Genomic DNA, 15,390 nt, shown 5'->3' on the forward strand with positions numbered 1-15,390 from the left:
ATTGAAACCCATGGGGTAGTCCAAAAACAATATAAAAAAAAAAGATTCTCTGTTACATTCAGTAAGCCTCATTAAGGTCAGGGAACCTTTTCCTATCAGACGATTTATTCCCTTCTTGGTATCTATCAGGTGTTTTAAACTCTTACTTCCCTCTTGATATTTCCATTTTATTGTCTTTAAAAAAACCATGGAATAGCTGTAGAAAAAAATAAATGCCATTAAACAATATGAAATAATAAGATAATTTGCAAAGTACCACAAGGTGTTAACTAATGGCACCTCTTTGACAAGTTAAGGCATCATGCACAGGCTGGACTGCTTGCTAGATGTTCTCCAGATTCCAGACTCTCGTTTTCTTCTTTTAAGGTGTGAAGAAGACATCAACGAGTGTGAAAGAGAAGAATGTGAAAATGGTGGCTCCTGTGTCAACATCTTTGGTTCATTTCTGTGTAACTGCACCCCTGGCTACGTGGGTCAATACTGTGGTCTTCGCCCCGTGGTGGTTCCCAATATACAAGCTGGGCATTCCTATGTTGGCAAGGAGGAGCTGATAGGAATAGCCGTGGTCCTATTTGTCATATTTGTGCTAATCGTTCTTTTCATCATTTTTCGCAAGAAAGTTTTCAGGAAGAACTATTCCCGCAACAACATCACCCTCGTACAGGATCCGGCTACTGCGGCCCTGCTCAACAAGAGCAATGGCATTCAATTCAAGAACATCAGGAACAGTGGAGACAGCAGAAACATCTACCAAGAGGTTGGGCCTCCACAGGTGCCTGTGAGGCCAATGGCCTATACCCCGTGCTTCCAGAGTGACTCACGGAATAACCTGGACAAGATAGTGGATGGGCTTGGTGTTGAGCACCAGGAGATGACAACGTTTCATCCTGAGTCCCCCCGAATACTGACAGCCAGGAGGGGGGTGGTGGTGTGCAGTGTAGCTCCAAACTTGCCTGCTGTGTCTCCCTGTCGCTCCGACTGTGACTCCATCAGAAAGAGCACGTGGGATGCTGGGACGGAAAGTAAGTAGCACTGTGTGCCGGTCTCGTTCTTCCCTGCCATCGGTAAGGGTTGCTTTCAGGGTGCAGCAAGTACAGTGGCACAGGTACTCTTAATGCTCCAGCCTAACATATGTCAATTGTTACATTTCTCCAAGAAGTGATCTGGTTTAATTCTGAAAGTTTATAATTAAACCAGGCATACAAGACCTCTATTTCTATGCATTAAGTATGACTAAATGCATTTATTTCACTTGTTCTGAAAGCACATACGAGTAAGTGGTCTGAGCATTCTTCAAGTGATACAATGCAATCATCTTTCTATTGGAAAAAAAACAGTTTGGGACAGAATTCTCAAATATAAGCTCTGTTAGGTTCAGGCTGTTTGTTTCCCAAGGGAGTTAAAAATACTTAAACCTTCTGCAAGAAGAAATCCTGTTTTGCATCAGGGACAAATGAACTAATATTCTCTACTTTCAGTGTCTGTGAAGTGAAACAGAAAATCACGTACTGCTTGATATATGGGATCACCTTTTTGGGCCATTGCATTCCCCTCTGCATTCAGTATCAGTCATCACATAATTTTCAATCCCCACACTTACCCTATTTGTGCTGTGAATGGTTTCTCACCTGATAACACAGTACTCCCTCCATTCCTGAAGGAGTTGCTGGAGATGCAGCAAACTTCACATCTTCTGTCATGTCAGGGAATACCAGTTTTCTGGGATAGAGTTAAGGCCCTGCATCATCTATCCTTGCAGGTCAGAGCATGTCATATGTTTGCTTCACCAAATATGATTTTTTTTAAAGATGTGTTCTCTTAGGAGTTTTTCCTAATGCATCTTCCAGTACCTGTTGGAAAGGGCTTACAAGAAGACTGGAGAGGGACATTTCACAAGGGCCTGTAATGATGAATGGCCTTAAGCTGAAGAAGGGTAGGTTTAGATTAGTTATTAGGAAGAAACTCTTTACTGTGAGGGTGGTGAGGCACTGTAACAGGTTGCTCACAGAAGGGGTGGATGCCCCATCCCTGGAAGTGTTCAAGGCCAGGTTGGATGGGGCTCTGAGCAACCTGGTCTAGTGAAAGGTTCCCTGCCCATGGCAGGAAAATTGGAACCAAATGATCGTTAAGGTCCCTTCCAGCCCAAACTGTTCTATGATTCTATGATCTTCAACCCTATTGCAACACAGCTTTATCCAAAGCTGTCACATAAAACTACACAATCCAGAAACTTTCATAGACCTGTAGTTGAAAGCAATAGGAACTGAGGAATAGAGAGAGGAATCTGGCACTGCCTTTCAGGAGGTTGCACCAAGACGGGGGTCAGCCTCTTCTCCCACGCAACTGGCAACAGGTCAAGAGGACAGCATCATGCTGTGCCAGGGGAGGTTCAGAATGGACATCAGGAAGAATTTTTGCTCTGAAAGGGTGGTTAAGCCTTGGAGCGGGCTACCCAGGGCAACAGTGAAGTCACCATCCCTGGAAGTGTTCAAGAAACAATTGGACATGACACTTAGTGCTGTGGTTTGGTTGGCATAGTGACGTTCAGTCAAAGATTGGGCTTGATGAGCTTGGAGGTCTTTTCAAACCTTACGGAGTTTCTGATTGTATGCCTTTTCCCTGATTGGCACATTTTCATCTGAGACAACACACTGGCTAGGGTCTTGTAGTGAAAAATGGAATTAATTTTTATATATTTGGGCTGTATTTCAGGGATGTGTTGTGTCTGACCTTTTAAACCCTTAAATATAGTTATGCTGATGGAAAGCATCAGCACGCCAGCCCCCACACATGCTCTGTTCTGTATTCTCCTGTGTGTTTGTGCCACTGCTGGTACCAGTATGAATTTCTGCACACCATGAGGCCATACTGCAGAGACAGACCTCAGCTGTCAAGGAGTGGGAAGCAGTGCAGCTTTGTTACTGCAGCACTCACTCCATTAGCTCCATACCCTGCTGCTCAGCAGGAGCATATCAGCTCTTACCGTATGGAGGTGTGCCGTGCTGGGTAGAAATACCTACAGCTGGCAAGTAGAGAGCTGTACTTCCATGTTGGTAGCACCTGAGCTTCTTCATTTGTAATTGGCTTAGTACTTATAGTGGAGGATAACTTTTTGTGTTCCTGATTATTTTTGCTCATATAATGCGTAGTTGAATGTGTTTATTCATATGTGTTTAATTACAGGAGAATTTATACCATAGGTTGCAGTTACATTTCTAAACAGTAGAGTTGTAAAGACTGAACGTCCCTGATGAAAAGCAGTGTAAATTGAAGCATAATTTATTATATGTCGGTGATGGAGTTATGAGAATCTCATCCAAGGGCCACTGATAAGAATAACAAGATGCACAGTAACTTTACTGAGCATTGAATGAGCCTTTAATGAGGCTCTCAAATTAGAAAATGAACAGTAAAGATAAATGTAACTGTAATCTCTTGTATAAGCTGTTTTATACCACATTCCTTAAGTCATCATTTTCTTTGCTGTTGAGACTATATGTCATCTAAAAAGGCAGTATTAAATACAGATGTTTCTTCCTTGATTGCAGTGTTGTCAGCCACTTGAAAGACTCTTTGGGATTCAAACACTTCAAAAGTCTAGGTGTTTTCACCGACTGCCTTCTTGACGAATAGGTCACGTCCTCTGTGTGAAGGAAATAATTTTATTCTGACTAAAATAATAGAAGGCAGGATTTAAATGTGTCCATGGTATAAATAGATAAATGTGCATACCTAGAGAGTACCATTTTGCTTTGTTTTTGCTGTCAATGAAGGTAAAGGGGTTGATGACGCTGAAGAAGTGACCTGTTTTTCAGGAAGTAATAAAGGCAGCAACTCTGAAGTACAGTCCCTCAGCTCCTTCCAGTCTGATTCCGGTGATGATAATGGTAAGAAATAATTTCATCTTTATTATGTTCGGGGAAAAGCTATTTATCTCTCTTTCTCATATTATTAAAACATCTATGTGACATCTTCAAACCCTTTAATGATGCCAAAAGTAAGAAAGTCATGGGTTTAAACCCTCACTTTGTGTTCCACTTACGAAATTATAGGAACGTAATAAAAATCTTGATGCTTGCGGCTGTTGTATCAGGACCAAGCTTTACATGGAATTAGAGGTATGATACAGCAGAGTCACATTGCCAAATGTAAGTTGACTAATAGGTCACAAGTGAAACTGTAGAATTTATATAATTTTCCGTTTTGGAAGAGCATGACTTTCCTATTTCACCAGTCAAATAAAAGCGATTTCTGTGCTATTTGCCAGGTCTCATTCATGGTCCCAACAAAATTCTGCTGGTGCTCAGCCTCAGCAATGAGAGGATGAGCCTGTCCCCAGTGTCTTGGCTTCCTCCCTGGCAATCACAGCTCAGCAAACAATAGAGCACCATTAAATCCTTGTTTGGTGCATACTCAGTGCCTGCCTCTCATGTCCTGCGTTATTATCTCAGGAGGTGACTTGGGCAGAGCCATACACACCCCCAAAGAGGCCCACAAAGTCAGAGCAAACCTTTGTTCCTGTGGCCCATATATGTTGAGCGCTAGGTCTGAGAAAAGTCAAGATGTTTCTGCTGGGGAGGGATGGTGGATGTCAGGGAAGCCTTATTCAGACACACAGAAGACTAGCACAAAGAAATCATACTTGGTTTCCTCAGCCACCAGTTAATGAACTGTCTGGAGATTCAGTTCCTCAGTCATGACATGCAGCTGTTCTCTAGGAACTCTGAAATGCTGGAAAAAGCACTGATAGCAGTACACTTGCAGTTCCTTTGGCTGAAGCATTACAATTATTTTTGTCAGGCTTCTCAATGCTTTTCTGCCCCTGAACAAAAAAAAAAAAAAAAAAAAAAAAACACAAAACCCTTTAGCCTTTTTTTATTTTTAGGATATTAGGATTTTTTTTTTTAGGATATTAGGATTTTTATTTTTAGGATATGTATTTACAATATAGCTACCTTTGGGATAATTACTCAAGTGGTCCTTTCTTGTACATTGTTACTTTTTATATCTCCCAAATTCTAATTAGACATTTCAAACTCCTGATCCTGTCTCCATTGAAATCAGTGACACAGTACCCACAGAAGCTGGATTGGACCTTCTGTGCCCACTCATTTTTTGTGAAAGCTGCATTTAAAATACGGCCTTTAGAGGTAACATTTCTAGTTTGGGGTTCAAACAAATCCCTATCTTCAGGGAGAAGGAGGGAAGAAACTTAAATCTTCTGAGTCATTTGCGGAGATCGATGCAAGACCATGTACTCTGGTTTGCAGCAGGGAAGGTTTGCAGTGAAAGAGCCTAAAAGGCAAAGTCAGGCATAAGTAAGCATATGCATACATGCCTGTACTTAAGGGCTAATGGATATGCCTCCTGAAGCCATAAATCCTTGCTCTTCTTGTCGTTTTAATTCTTTATACTTCACATACCTGTGAAGGTTAGAAGGTTGTCAGTGAAACCACAAGAAATGCAGTTCAGCATCCATGCTCTTTGGGGGAGATAGTACAGTGGCTCCTTCTTCAAACCCCTTCCTCCAAAGCCAAGAGCAATGCTGCTGGGTTCTCAAAAGGCTAGCAGAGGGGACAGGCTTGTGTCACACAGATGTACAAATGGCTGTGCTGACACTGACTTGTGAAGCTGGGTAGCAGCATCTGACTGGGGAAACCTATCTTGCAGCAGTGGAGCACTGGGATGAATCCCGTTGAAGGTGCAGACAGCCCCATCCTCTTCAGTTTGTGTCAGGCAGGCAGCCTCCACTCACCCTCTCCAGGGCTCTTGGACCCTTCTTTTGCTGGGTCAATAGGGCTTGTCTGACCATGGAAACTCACATGGGGGACGTTTTTGAAGCTACATATTTTTACCCCCACCTTATTTCTCCTTCACTAAAATTGCTCAGCCCCCCACTAGTCTTACTATGAGTAGTTAGCAGTAATTCTTGTTGTCCAAAAGCAAAAATCTGAGCAATGCTGTATTTGAACATTGACTTGCACTCAGCTGTATGGGGTGGGGTTCCCTCCTTTTTGTGAATGTTCTCTGCACAGCTCCCACCAGAGCCAACCCTTAGTTGCAAGGAAAATTGTGCTGGCCCTGGTTTTTGACCTTCTGTTTTTCACTCTCAGTTTTTGTCCTCCAAGAGTTTCCAGCTGCCCTCCATCTTTTTTCCCAGCCATGCAGCACTAATTACATGGAGTCCCTTATTTTTCTATAATGTTTATTATGCATTAGCCAGTACAAGTCTGCTTTGTATCGTTACCAATGCTGTTAGTGGCATTAATATGCTGATCGTAGACACAGAACATGGGTCCTTTGGTTTATCAAGGCTCTTTTTGCTAAGCCCTCACAAAAACTGAGGAAATTGGATGATATCCCTGTTCCCATGCCCAAAATTTAGCAAAGATGTGAAAATATTCAACACATGTCTGCACTGTAAACACATTTCTTGTGACCTCTCAGTCTGTTGGCTGTGTGAAACAAAAAAAAGTATGTTTTGCCCCACATTTCTGGTCCCCTTCTTAGCCTGCTCCAAAGTAAATGGTTTTCTCATAACTAAAGACAAAGGAAGAGGGATGAATCCAGTGCCAACTCATCCAGAGCTTTCCCTTTGGTTTTGGTGGGTTTTACTTCATGTCCTCAGAGGCAGGGGTGTTAGGTGGTGCAAAATGCAGATCATCTAGAGCACCACACCTTATAGGCCTCTACATTAAACAACTGCACAGTCTGTATTAATTATTTTAAGGGAAAAGTATGTTTTCGTACAACATCTGCAGAGAGCACACAAAGCATTTGTGAAACTCTTCTGTCAAACACAGGTCAAAATTTGAACCACAGCTACATGGATATGCCCTCCTAATTATAGCTGTGCTGCTTAACCTCCCTGAGGTATTACATGGCATGGCACAGACAGTAAATAAGTAAAACATTCCTCTTAGGAAATATATTGAGCTTAACACCGTTTCTGATGGTGTGATGGTCTAAAAGATAATGATCCTTGGAGCACATGGCACCATCTCTGGAGACCTCTAAGCAAGAATGAATTAGAAATTAGTGTCAGGTAGACAAGATACTGCTTTGGTTAATTGAATCAGCTGACCAGTCTGCTTGAATTTATGAGGTGATACACATCATCCCATGTGCCTTTCTGGAAATGCTGGTTTGGAATTTATCACCACTCCGAAGATATATGGGATTATCTGAAATGAAATGTCCTGCAACCCACTGCATAAATCATGCATTGGTCAGCAGTCTTTTTTTTTTTTTTTTTCAATGTCAGTTCTGTCTTTTGAGAGAATTTATTGTGGTAACATATGATGTGTGTTTTAAATACTAACCTGAAGCTGTCCTTCCCCTCCCTTTATTTTCTGCTTTCCCTCCCCTGCAAGCTTCCATAGTGACTGTCATACAGCTTGTCAACAATGTAGTTGACACTATAGAAAATGAAGGTATTTAAATTTTTTCTTTCTTGTTATACAACAATGCTTCCTATTTTCATTGTGAAACATTCCAGCAGAACCTCACTAATCTACACTGACCAGCAATCCTGTGGCAGGGATTGGGTTTTGCAGATCATCATGTTCACCAACAAACATGAAAATGCCAGAGGACTGTACCACAAAATATCTGTGTGAAACTGGAGGTGGTAGAAAAGGTGTCAAGCCTTCATCCTCTTCTGTTCAAGTCAATATTTCTGCTTGTTTATTCTCATTGTCTTCAGAGAAAATAATAGACTGATAAAATGGAGCCATATCATTGAGATCATCCTGGCTGCAGAGACTGGGACACAGAAGGTGACACAGGAAGTCTGTAAAGTATCTCATGCTGCAGCAGAACTGGGTTATGTACTCCAGTAGTATCATATGGAGGTGCTTGGCTGGTGGCTGGTTTCCCCCAGGTACCCCTGCCAAACAGCAGATGTGTGGGCACAGCTCCATGGATGCTGTGACTCTCCCGTGGGGTTGATGTGCCCATGGAATAGAGCATGGCAATGTGCTCCAAGGGGCCAACACTCACCTCTTCCACTGACCTCCTGGGTAACCTCAGGCATATCATGTTATAAGTGAACCTGTAATGCGGGGATATCACTATTTTCTTTTTTCCATAAAGCACTGAGGAAATGTCGTGTTATCATAGATAAACATTACTTCTATTTATTTTACAGTATTTTTCCTACCCTTGGGCAAATGTCAACTCAACATCAACTCAGGTTATCCACAAGTCAGAAATTTCCTCTGTCCTTAGCAAACTTGAGACAGAATTTGAGTACTTCAGTTAATCTAGTCTGCATAATGCTTAAAGATGATTAAGTAAATTATTTTTGTGAAACTACTGATTTTTTTCTTGAGCCAGTGTCACAGTAATTTTGAAAAACACTTTAACTCCTAGCTAGTGATACCTCTTCAGTATTTGTCCATAGCACATTTATTGATTTCCTGAAGTGTAAGAGTGCCATTCTTCTCAGTATCAAAAAAAAATTAACTAGCCAAGGTTAATTCAATAGAAAGTCCCACTCAAAAAAAAAAAAAAAAACCAAAAAAAACAACAACCTTGAAAAGAAACCACAGGCACTGTAAATGACCTTGTCTTCCTAAGGGAAAGCTTAAGCAAACACGCTGGGTTGTTATCATCCTTTACAGGTCAGAAAAAGCCTGTCTGGCAGCAGTTTCAAGAGCCTGTCACTGAAAATACTTTGCCCAATTCCCAGTTCCTTATATGAGACTTAGGATTCTTGGGTGCTCTGCAGCAGAGCTGATGGAAGTGGTGAATAATTAGCCACAATGGAGGTCTGGGCAGAATCACTGCCGCAGACTCACAGGAGGATGGGGGTCCTACCCCAGGGACCTGCCTGGGGTTGTGCAAGTCAGCAAATTAGTGAGGTTCTCCTGAATCTTGATCCACACAACTCAGAGGAACCTGACTCATCTCGGGTGCAATGCCATCACGCTGACCCAAACACAGCAAAATCTACTGTACAAAGAGAGAAGTGCAGAAGAGAGGTTAGGGCCGGTTCAGACACTGCTGCTAAACCTGCAGTAGCCCCAGCCCTCCTCGCTCCAGGATGGCAGAGCAGGTGGAGAGCTCCTGCCTGGCTACTGAGCTAAGGAAGAAATCACCATCACCACGTGCACCATGTGGTGATGAGCAAGGGCAAGTGTGGTCTTAGTAGGTGAAGGGCTGGAGAAGTCGTCTCTGCTCTCACCTGTGTCTGAGCCGCAGAGGTTATGAGCTGTGATGCCATAAAGGTCTATTTCTGCTGCCAGACCTCCTCCAGCAATGTCATCCAGAGACTTTGCCCGATGACTTCTTGCATGAAGCCCAATAACATGCGGCTGAACAAGAGCATCTCCATCTAGAAAACGCTGCAGCTTATTCCCCGCTCTTGTCTCACATAAAACCTCTTTCCTTGCTCTCTCCCCCACCCCTGCACCCTCTCCATACTGGAATGCCTCCCTCCCCACCGGCTAGCATGGCAGTGCAGGTGGGAGGTGGGTATGGGGTTGCGGAGCATTGTAGCTGATAGCCCCATTAAATGGCTTTGTATTCTATTCTATTCAGGTTCTTATACCGTGCCCATCACCATGGTATCTGAGCCCAGGTGGGCCCAGATTTGTTTGAACCGGCCCTGAGAATGGTAGATTCTTATTTTTCTGTTTCAAAGTGAACAAGTGAGAGAAAAATGTACTTTGCAATTATAAACCATATAGATGGTGGATGGCCTTTTTCTGTGTTAAGAATTACAGCTCTAATGTAATCCGTATCTGTTCAGTGAGGGTAAATAATTATGATAGAAAAGGAAAATAATAGACGACATAAACATTTCTTTATGTATGTCTGCATTTGACAGGCAAGCTTATCTTGTATGTTAAAATAAAGAACAATTAAAAATCCTACTGACACCGAGACAGCTGTACTTTAGAAATATGCATGCAGTTTTGTATTTTGTAATACAATGCTGGTGACAAGCTCCAAGTTACCAGTTTTTGCTTTTCACTTTGTGTCTGACAGTGTCTGTAATGGATCAAGGACAGAACTACAACAGAGGTGATTTTTCTGGGACACCTTCTGCCTGTAGGACTGGGCCGGGGTGGGCAGAGCACTGACTTGATCTTTTTTTCTTTAACTGCATCACATGTACTCTTTTGTTTGAATTTTGTCGGGTTCAAAAGCTGCATGAGAATGGTCAGCCACTTTTTTTGTTTCAAAATTCAGTTTTCACTCAATCAGATTATTTGCTTGCACACTTTCTTTCTTGAAGTCATTAGAGGTGGAAGGGGAGATGAGATGAGATGCCATAAGCATGCTGACTGCATTTAAATATTTTTTTCAAATAACTATTAAATGCAGTAATTGAGACATTTTGATTTCTTGGACTCATAGTTTCTAATATAACCCAGTAGCATCTTAAAAAGCAAAATTTCTGAGAGTGGCAGTGTTTCGTTTCTTTGCTTGTTTGCATTAGCATCATCATGCAATTTATTGTCCCCCTCTACCCCTCTGGTCAGAGCATGGCTGACCTGTGTCTGTGGCCTGTGGCGCATGCTGTGATTTGAATGTGCTGTGAGGACTCGGGCGAGTGCATGCAGGACACCCTGCTCTCCTCCGTGGTCTCATCCTAACAGAGCACTGTGGTTCTCTTCCCTGCTGCAGCGTATCATTGGGATACCTCTGACTGGATGCCAAGTGCCCGCTTGTCCGACATCGAGGAGGTGCCCAATTTTGAGACGACAGATGGAGGCTCGGCTCATCACGGCAGTACCAGAGAACTGGAAACAGATTACTACCTTGGTGGCTACGACATCGACAGCGACTACCCTCCCCCTCACGAAGAGGAGTTTTTGAGCCAGGACCAGTTACCACCTCCTCTTCCAGAGGATTACCCAGACCAATATGAAACCCTCCCTCCCTCGCAGCCAGTCTCAATGGCAAGTACTCTCAGCCCTGACTGCAGGAGACGGCCGCACTTCCACCCGAGCCAATACCTCCCTCCTCACCAGTTCCCCAATGAGACAGATGCCACAGGATCTCAAACTGGGAACGAATTTAGTACTTTTGCTGTTGGCCCAAGCCAGAACACAGAAAATGTTAGTGCAGGTAAGATGCCCTTATCCTTGCACAACTCTCTAGACGCCTCCTCCTCTGATGTCTCAGCCGGCTGCGGCTTTGATGACTCCGAAGTAGCCATGAGTGACTTTGAAAGCGTGGAGGAACTCAACCTAGAAAATGTTCACATTCCATTTGTGGAGACCCAGCATCAGACACAAGTGTAAAGGAAGCTCCTCTCTTCTTCCTCTTCCTCTTCTTTTTTTAATTTTGTCATTGGTCCAATTAATAGTATAAATATTGAGAAGAAATTTTGCTGAAGGTGTATCTATATATATTGGGCAAAGAAAAGTACAGTATAACCCATTATTAACTTGTTCAGAAATGATACTGTATGTGCAGACACAAAGAGACCAATTGTGTTGAGTATTATACATCACAAAATTGTTACAGACAATCTGGAGAGTGTGTACCTTCTATTTATTACCAAGAGTAAAACTCAGCTTTTGAGGCGGGGGAAAAAATAACTGCTAAATAATTTCTTTCTCTCTCACAAAGTCGGGTTGTTTTGGGGGTTTTTTTGGCATTCTGTTATTAAAAGTGTTACAGTGTTATGATCTCCCCACAGTATTAAGGAACTGGTATGAATCATTCTAGGATGCACTGTTGCATGAAATTTTATGTCAGCAAAGAGTGAAAGCAATTGATTGCAGGGGCTGCTGCATGCAACACATCAGATGGCTAAAAAAAGCAACATTTACAAATAGACCTATCAAAGACAAGTGATCAGTTACTTGTCCATAAATATTTATCTATACTTTGTTTATTACATAGCATTTCATTCTACTTTGTGCAGAGCAAGACACATACATGCAGTTTATATTTGCTCCAAATTGGCTTACTTTGGTTGTCATTTTTAAAGCCTAATGTCAGGTGCATGTGCATAGCTTCACCCATGAGGTCTTCCCAAAATGTCAGGGTTTGGCTCAGGAGTGGCCTGGTGTTGCCCCATTGGTGTATGCACACCCTCATTTGACATGTATGCAACGTGAACATGGATCTGAAAACATGGGGTAACCGACACAACTGATCAATTTTTGGAAATTTCTTGCTTGGGTAATCAGCTCTTTAACAGCAGTCCTCATGCTGCAGTTACTGCAGTAAAATTAGTTGCAATTAAGTTACATATGAGGCTGCTGTAACCTCATGTCGTTAGTATAACATCTTTTGGCAAATGTCCATCCCTGGAGTTCACGGGTTGAGTTCTCAGGTTCTGTAGACTGACTCAGTCAGTGGAGCTGCATGCATGGACTGTGGCCAAAGGTCTGTCCCTAGATTTTCTACTGGGTGCATCATTTTGTAGGATTTGAGGACATCCAAAGGTAGTTTGCCAACTTCAGAATATTGTTGTGGTATGAAGAAAACCACGGCATCTGTATGTTTTTATGCTTCCCTCAGCCTGATTGGAGTAAATGGCCATTGACACTGATTTGGCCTGAGCAGTCAAGTGCAATCTGGAAATACGGGGTTTTCATTCAATGTATTAAAGCCGAATATACACACCTGTTTCTCAGTGCTCTGAAGATGTTTTTACCACTGCATTTTACAGTGTCTTTGTAACTTACCAGTGAATGTGAGTCTACACGCCTGCATTACTGCTGGGTTGTCATCCATTCCTTCCATGGCATAATTCTGTCATTCTGAGAAGCTATTGAATACCTAAATCATTGTGATACATGAACAGATTCATTAGCAGGTTTTCTGTGCTGCTTTCCACGTCGTGTCCCTTGGTCAATCACCTTAACTGGATAGTTTCAGCAGTTGTATGCCAGGGCATGTTCTTGACTGACGTGAGTTTCACACGAAATTAAATTGTGGGCCATTTCTTGACATACAGAAAGGGTTTATTCAGAAATTTTCCCCAACACAAGGAAATTATTAATAGAATGTAATTTAAATAACTGCAGTTTGTAACACTTTTAATAAAACAGGATTTCTAGAATTCTTGGAGTAGGTACAGTGTGTTGCTGCTCCCCTCCAATAGCTCATATAGCTGTGAAAGATAGGTGTGGATATTTTCTTTGGGATGATACAGCAATTCTTCAGTAGAAAACAGCTCATTATGCAGATGTATGAATAAAATGAGTGAACTTCTAGAAAGAATGTACTGCACATACAAGTATTATCAAGTACTTGTCTGCAAATAGGTCCTGTCCATTGAATTTATGAATGTCACTTGGTCTTCTCTAAGTAAACATGCTTCTGTAACAGTGATATATTCTGAATGTGCTCATGGTGCGTTTCAAACCCTTTCCCCTGATATTACTTCTGTGTTTTTAAGAAGAAAAAAATATGGAAATTTGTATTGTGATTGCAAGGAACTGAGGGATTTGCCAGAAGGCCATAAAATGGTTTGGCAAGCCTAGAGTTACGGAAAGAGGATAACTCATATTGTTCATGAAGTCTATGTTACAGGAAAGGAAATGCAATTAGATTGATGTCTCTTCAAGAGTTAGGAGCATCAGAGTTGGCAAAGCAATTCTGCAAATTTAGCCGCACTTTTAAAGCTTGTATGACCTTCTGAGAATGTGATGCTCTCTTAGCATTGGGCTGCAGTTTACATGAGGTTTGCTCCTACTCAGTTTTGGTTTGAGACATTTTTATCCATTGTGCAATTAATTCTGTTTGAGCCCCCAGCTAGTTATTAGGTGTACTTGTCACCTGTCTTCAGTAGTGAAAGTTCTTGCGTTAGCCTGAGACACCAATATCAAACTTTTACTGGGACATATCAAAAGTGTCACAAGGGACAGCATGATGGGAGCCTAGTGATTGCCATACAAAAAAAAAAATCAATGTTTCTTACCAAGCTTGTTGCCTCAGTAATATATTGTTGGTAGTGAGTTTTACTAGTAAAATATGCATAAATACAATGTATAGTACTTTTTCTGTTTGATGTTGTTGCCATTTCATTTCACTGAACACCTACTTATTAAAGTGCTGTTGGGAAGGTGCCAAGGATCACCCATTCAGCCTTCTCTGTCCTGTTCATGATTTCTATACCTCAATATCTCCTCCCCTCCAAATCCATCTTCAGATTCCCCTCTGTGAATATTGGTACTTCTGTGGCCTTTCTGGTTTTGTTCAGGCTCTTTTTGATAATTATAAGACCCAAATGCAGATCTAAAGGTGAAATACCTCTTAGGGAGTGATTCTCATGTTATCATCTCTTGTTAAACCAAGCCGTTTTATTTTCCTTTTAATTACTACTCCACACAAACAAGTCACAAGCTTCTAATCTGGAACATAAGAACACATTCATAACATAATGTAAGAGTTACTGTTCATATTAGTACTTCCAATATATATTTCCTTTTTCTGCCATATGATGATTTTTGTATCACTGCTGCTGTCATTCCCAGGTCCCTGGTTCTTCAAGAGCTACCCCTCACATCTCTGCTTATCCTGTGTGTTTGTATTTCAAACTATATCCCTGCAGATGGCTCCACTACACGGTGTTTTCTCTCATAATCATCTGTAGCAGATGATCTCATAGGCTTAATGAAGTCCTTTTGAGTATCACTGGCTTATAACTTAGGATCAAGAAAGTTTTTGCTTTTTGGAAAGAAGCAGCAAAAGAAAAAGCAACTTGTTAAAATACAAATGCACATTTATATCAGGAATCACAAACTTTGCCGGGAGTGTATGAGACTAAGTAAAAGGGTGCTTGTTCTCTGCATTTTGATTAAGTTGAGAATGTCATGCACAGTGCCAGCCTTTTTAATAACTCTGGCAATGGAAAGAGCCTTACTGTGACTACAACATGATTTTTGCTGCCAATACCACATTAAGTGGCCTTGTGCAAAAGAAAAAATTAGGCTTACGTACCTTTCTTAAGTATGTTAATTATTTTGCCTTTGTATTATAAACATTCAAAAAAAAAAAAAGAAGGGCAAACCTCCCCCCCCCCCCAAAACTGTAGATACTGGATGTAGTTGCTGTCCTTGACCAGTATCTTAAAGCAGAGTAAAGGGCTAAATGTGACACCGTGGAGCTGCAGAAACGTTTCCTTCCCATGGGACAAAATGGACAACCCCACTAGAAGACCACCATAAAGTTGCCTTCCTCTTGGACCCTCCTATAGGATACAGCATATGAAGGCAACCAGGAGGACTTTGGAACACAGAGATTCACTACAGAATTGTGATTTCCTGTCAATCAAGCTCTTTTCCTTAAGCTCAGTGATGTCTTTGATCCTGAACTATGCCATGGGGTTCTTTAACCTATAGTTCCAGTAAACAGCTGGAAGGAGTCAAAGGCTTTTCACTGCCACTGTTTTCCTGAATCTGAAAATTGTGTGCTCCA

The 15,390-nt window shown here is 41.8% G+C and overlaps 1 protein-coding gene across 4 annotated transcripts in view; it reads left to right on the forward strand.

Moving 5' to 3' along the window:
- The window catches only part of FAT3 (FAT atypical cadherin 3), a gene marked incomplete at both ends in the record, with an annotated part of 308,065 nt that extends 296,810 nt beyond the window's left edge, over window positions 1–11,255 (forward strand). For 2 of the 4 annotated variants that reach the window (XM_082279046.1, XM_082279047.1), the window contains 5 exons: window positions 367–1,022; window positions 3,774–3,887; window positions 7,374–7,433; window positions 9,994–10,029; window positions 10,636–11,255. In XM_082279046.1, coding sequence (XP_082135172.1) covers window positions 367–1,022; window positions 3,774–3,887; window positions 7,374–7,433; window positions 9,994–10,029; window positions 10,636–11,255 — 1,486 coding nt within the window. The remainder of the gene's footprint in view (window positions 1–366; window positions 1,023–3,773; window positions 3,888–7,373; window positions 7,434–9,993; window positions 10,030–10,635) is intronic. The other 2 variants (XM_082279048.1, XM_082279049.1) reach the window with 1 other exon arrangement.
- Between the last annotated feature and the right edge of the window lie 4,135 nt (window positions 11,256–15,390).

The sequence above is a fragment of the Coloeus monedula genome (genome assembly GCF_965178545.1).
Source record: "Coloeus monedula genome assembly, chromosome: 3".
NCBI classification, from domain to species: Eukaryota; Metazoa; Chordata; class Aves; order Passeriformes; family Corvidae; genus Coloeus; species Coloeus monedula.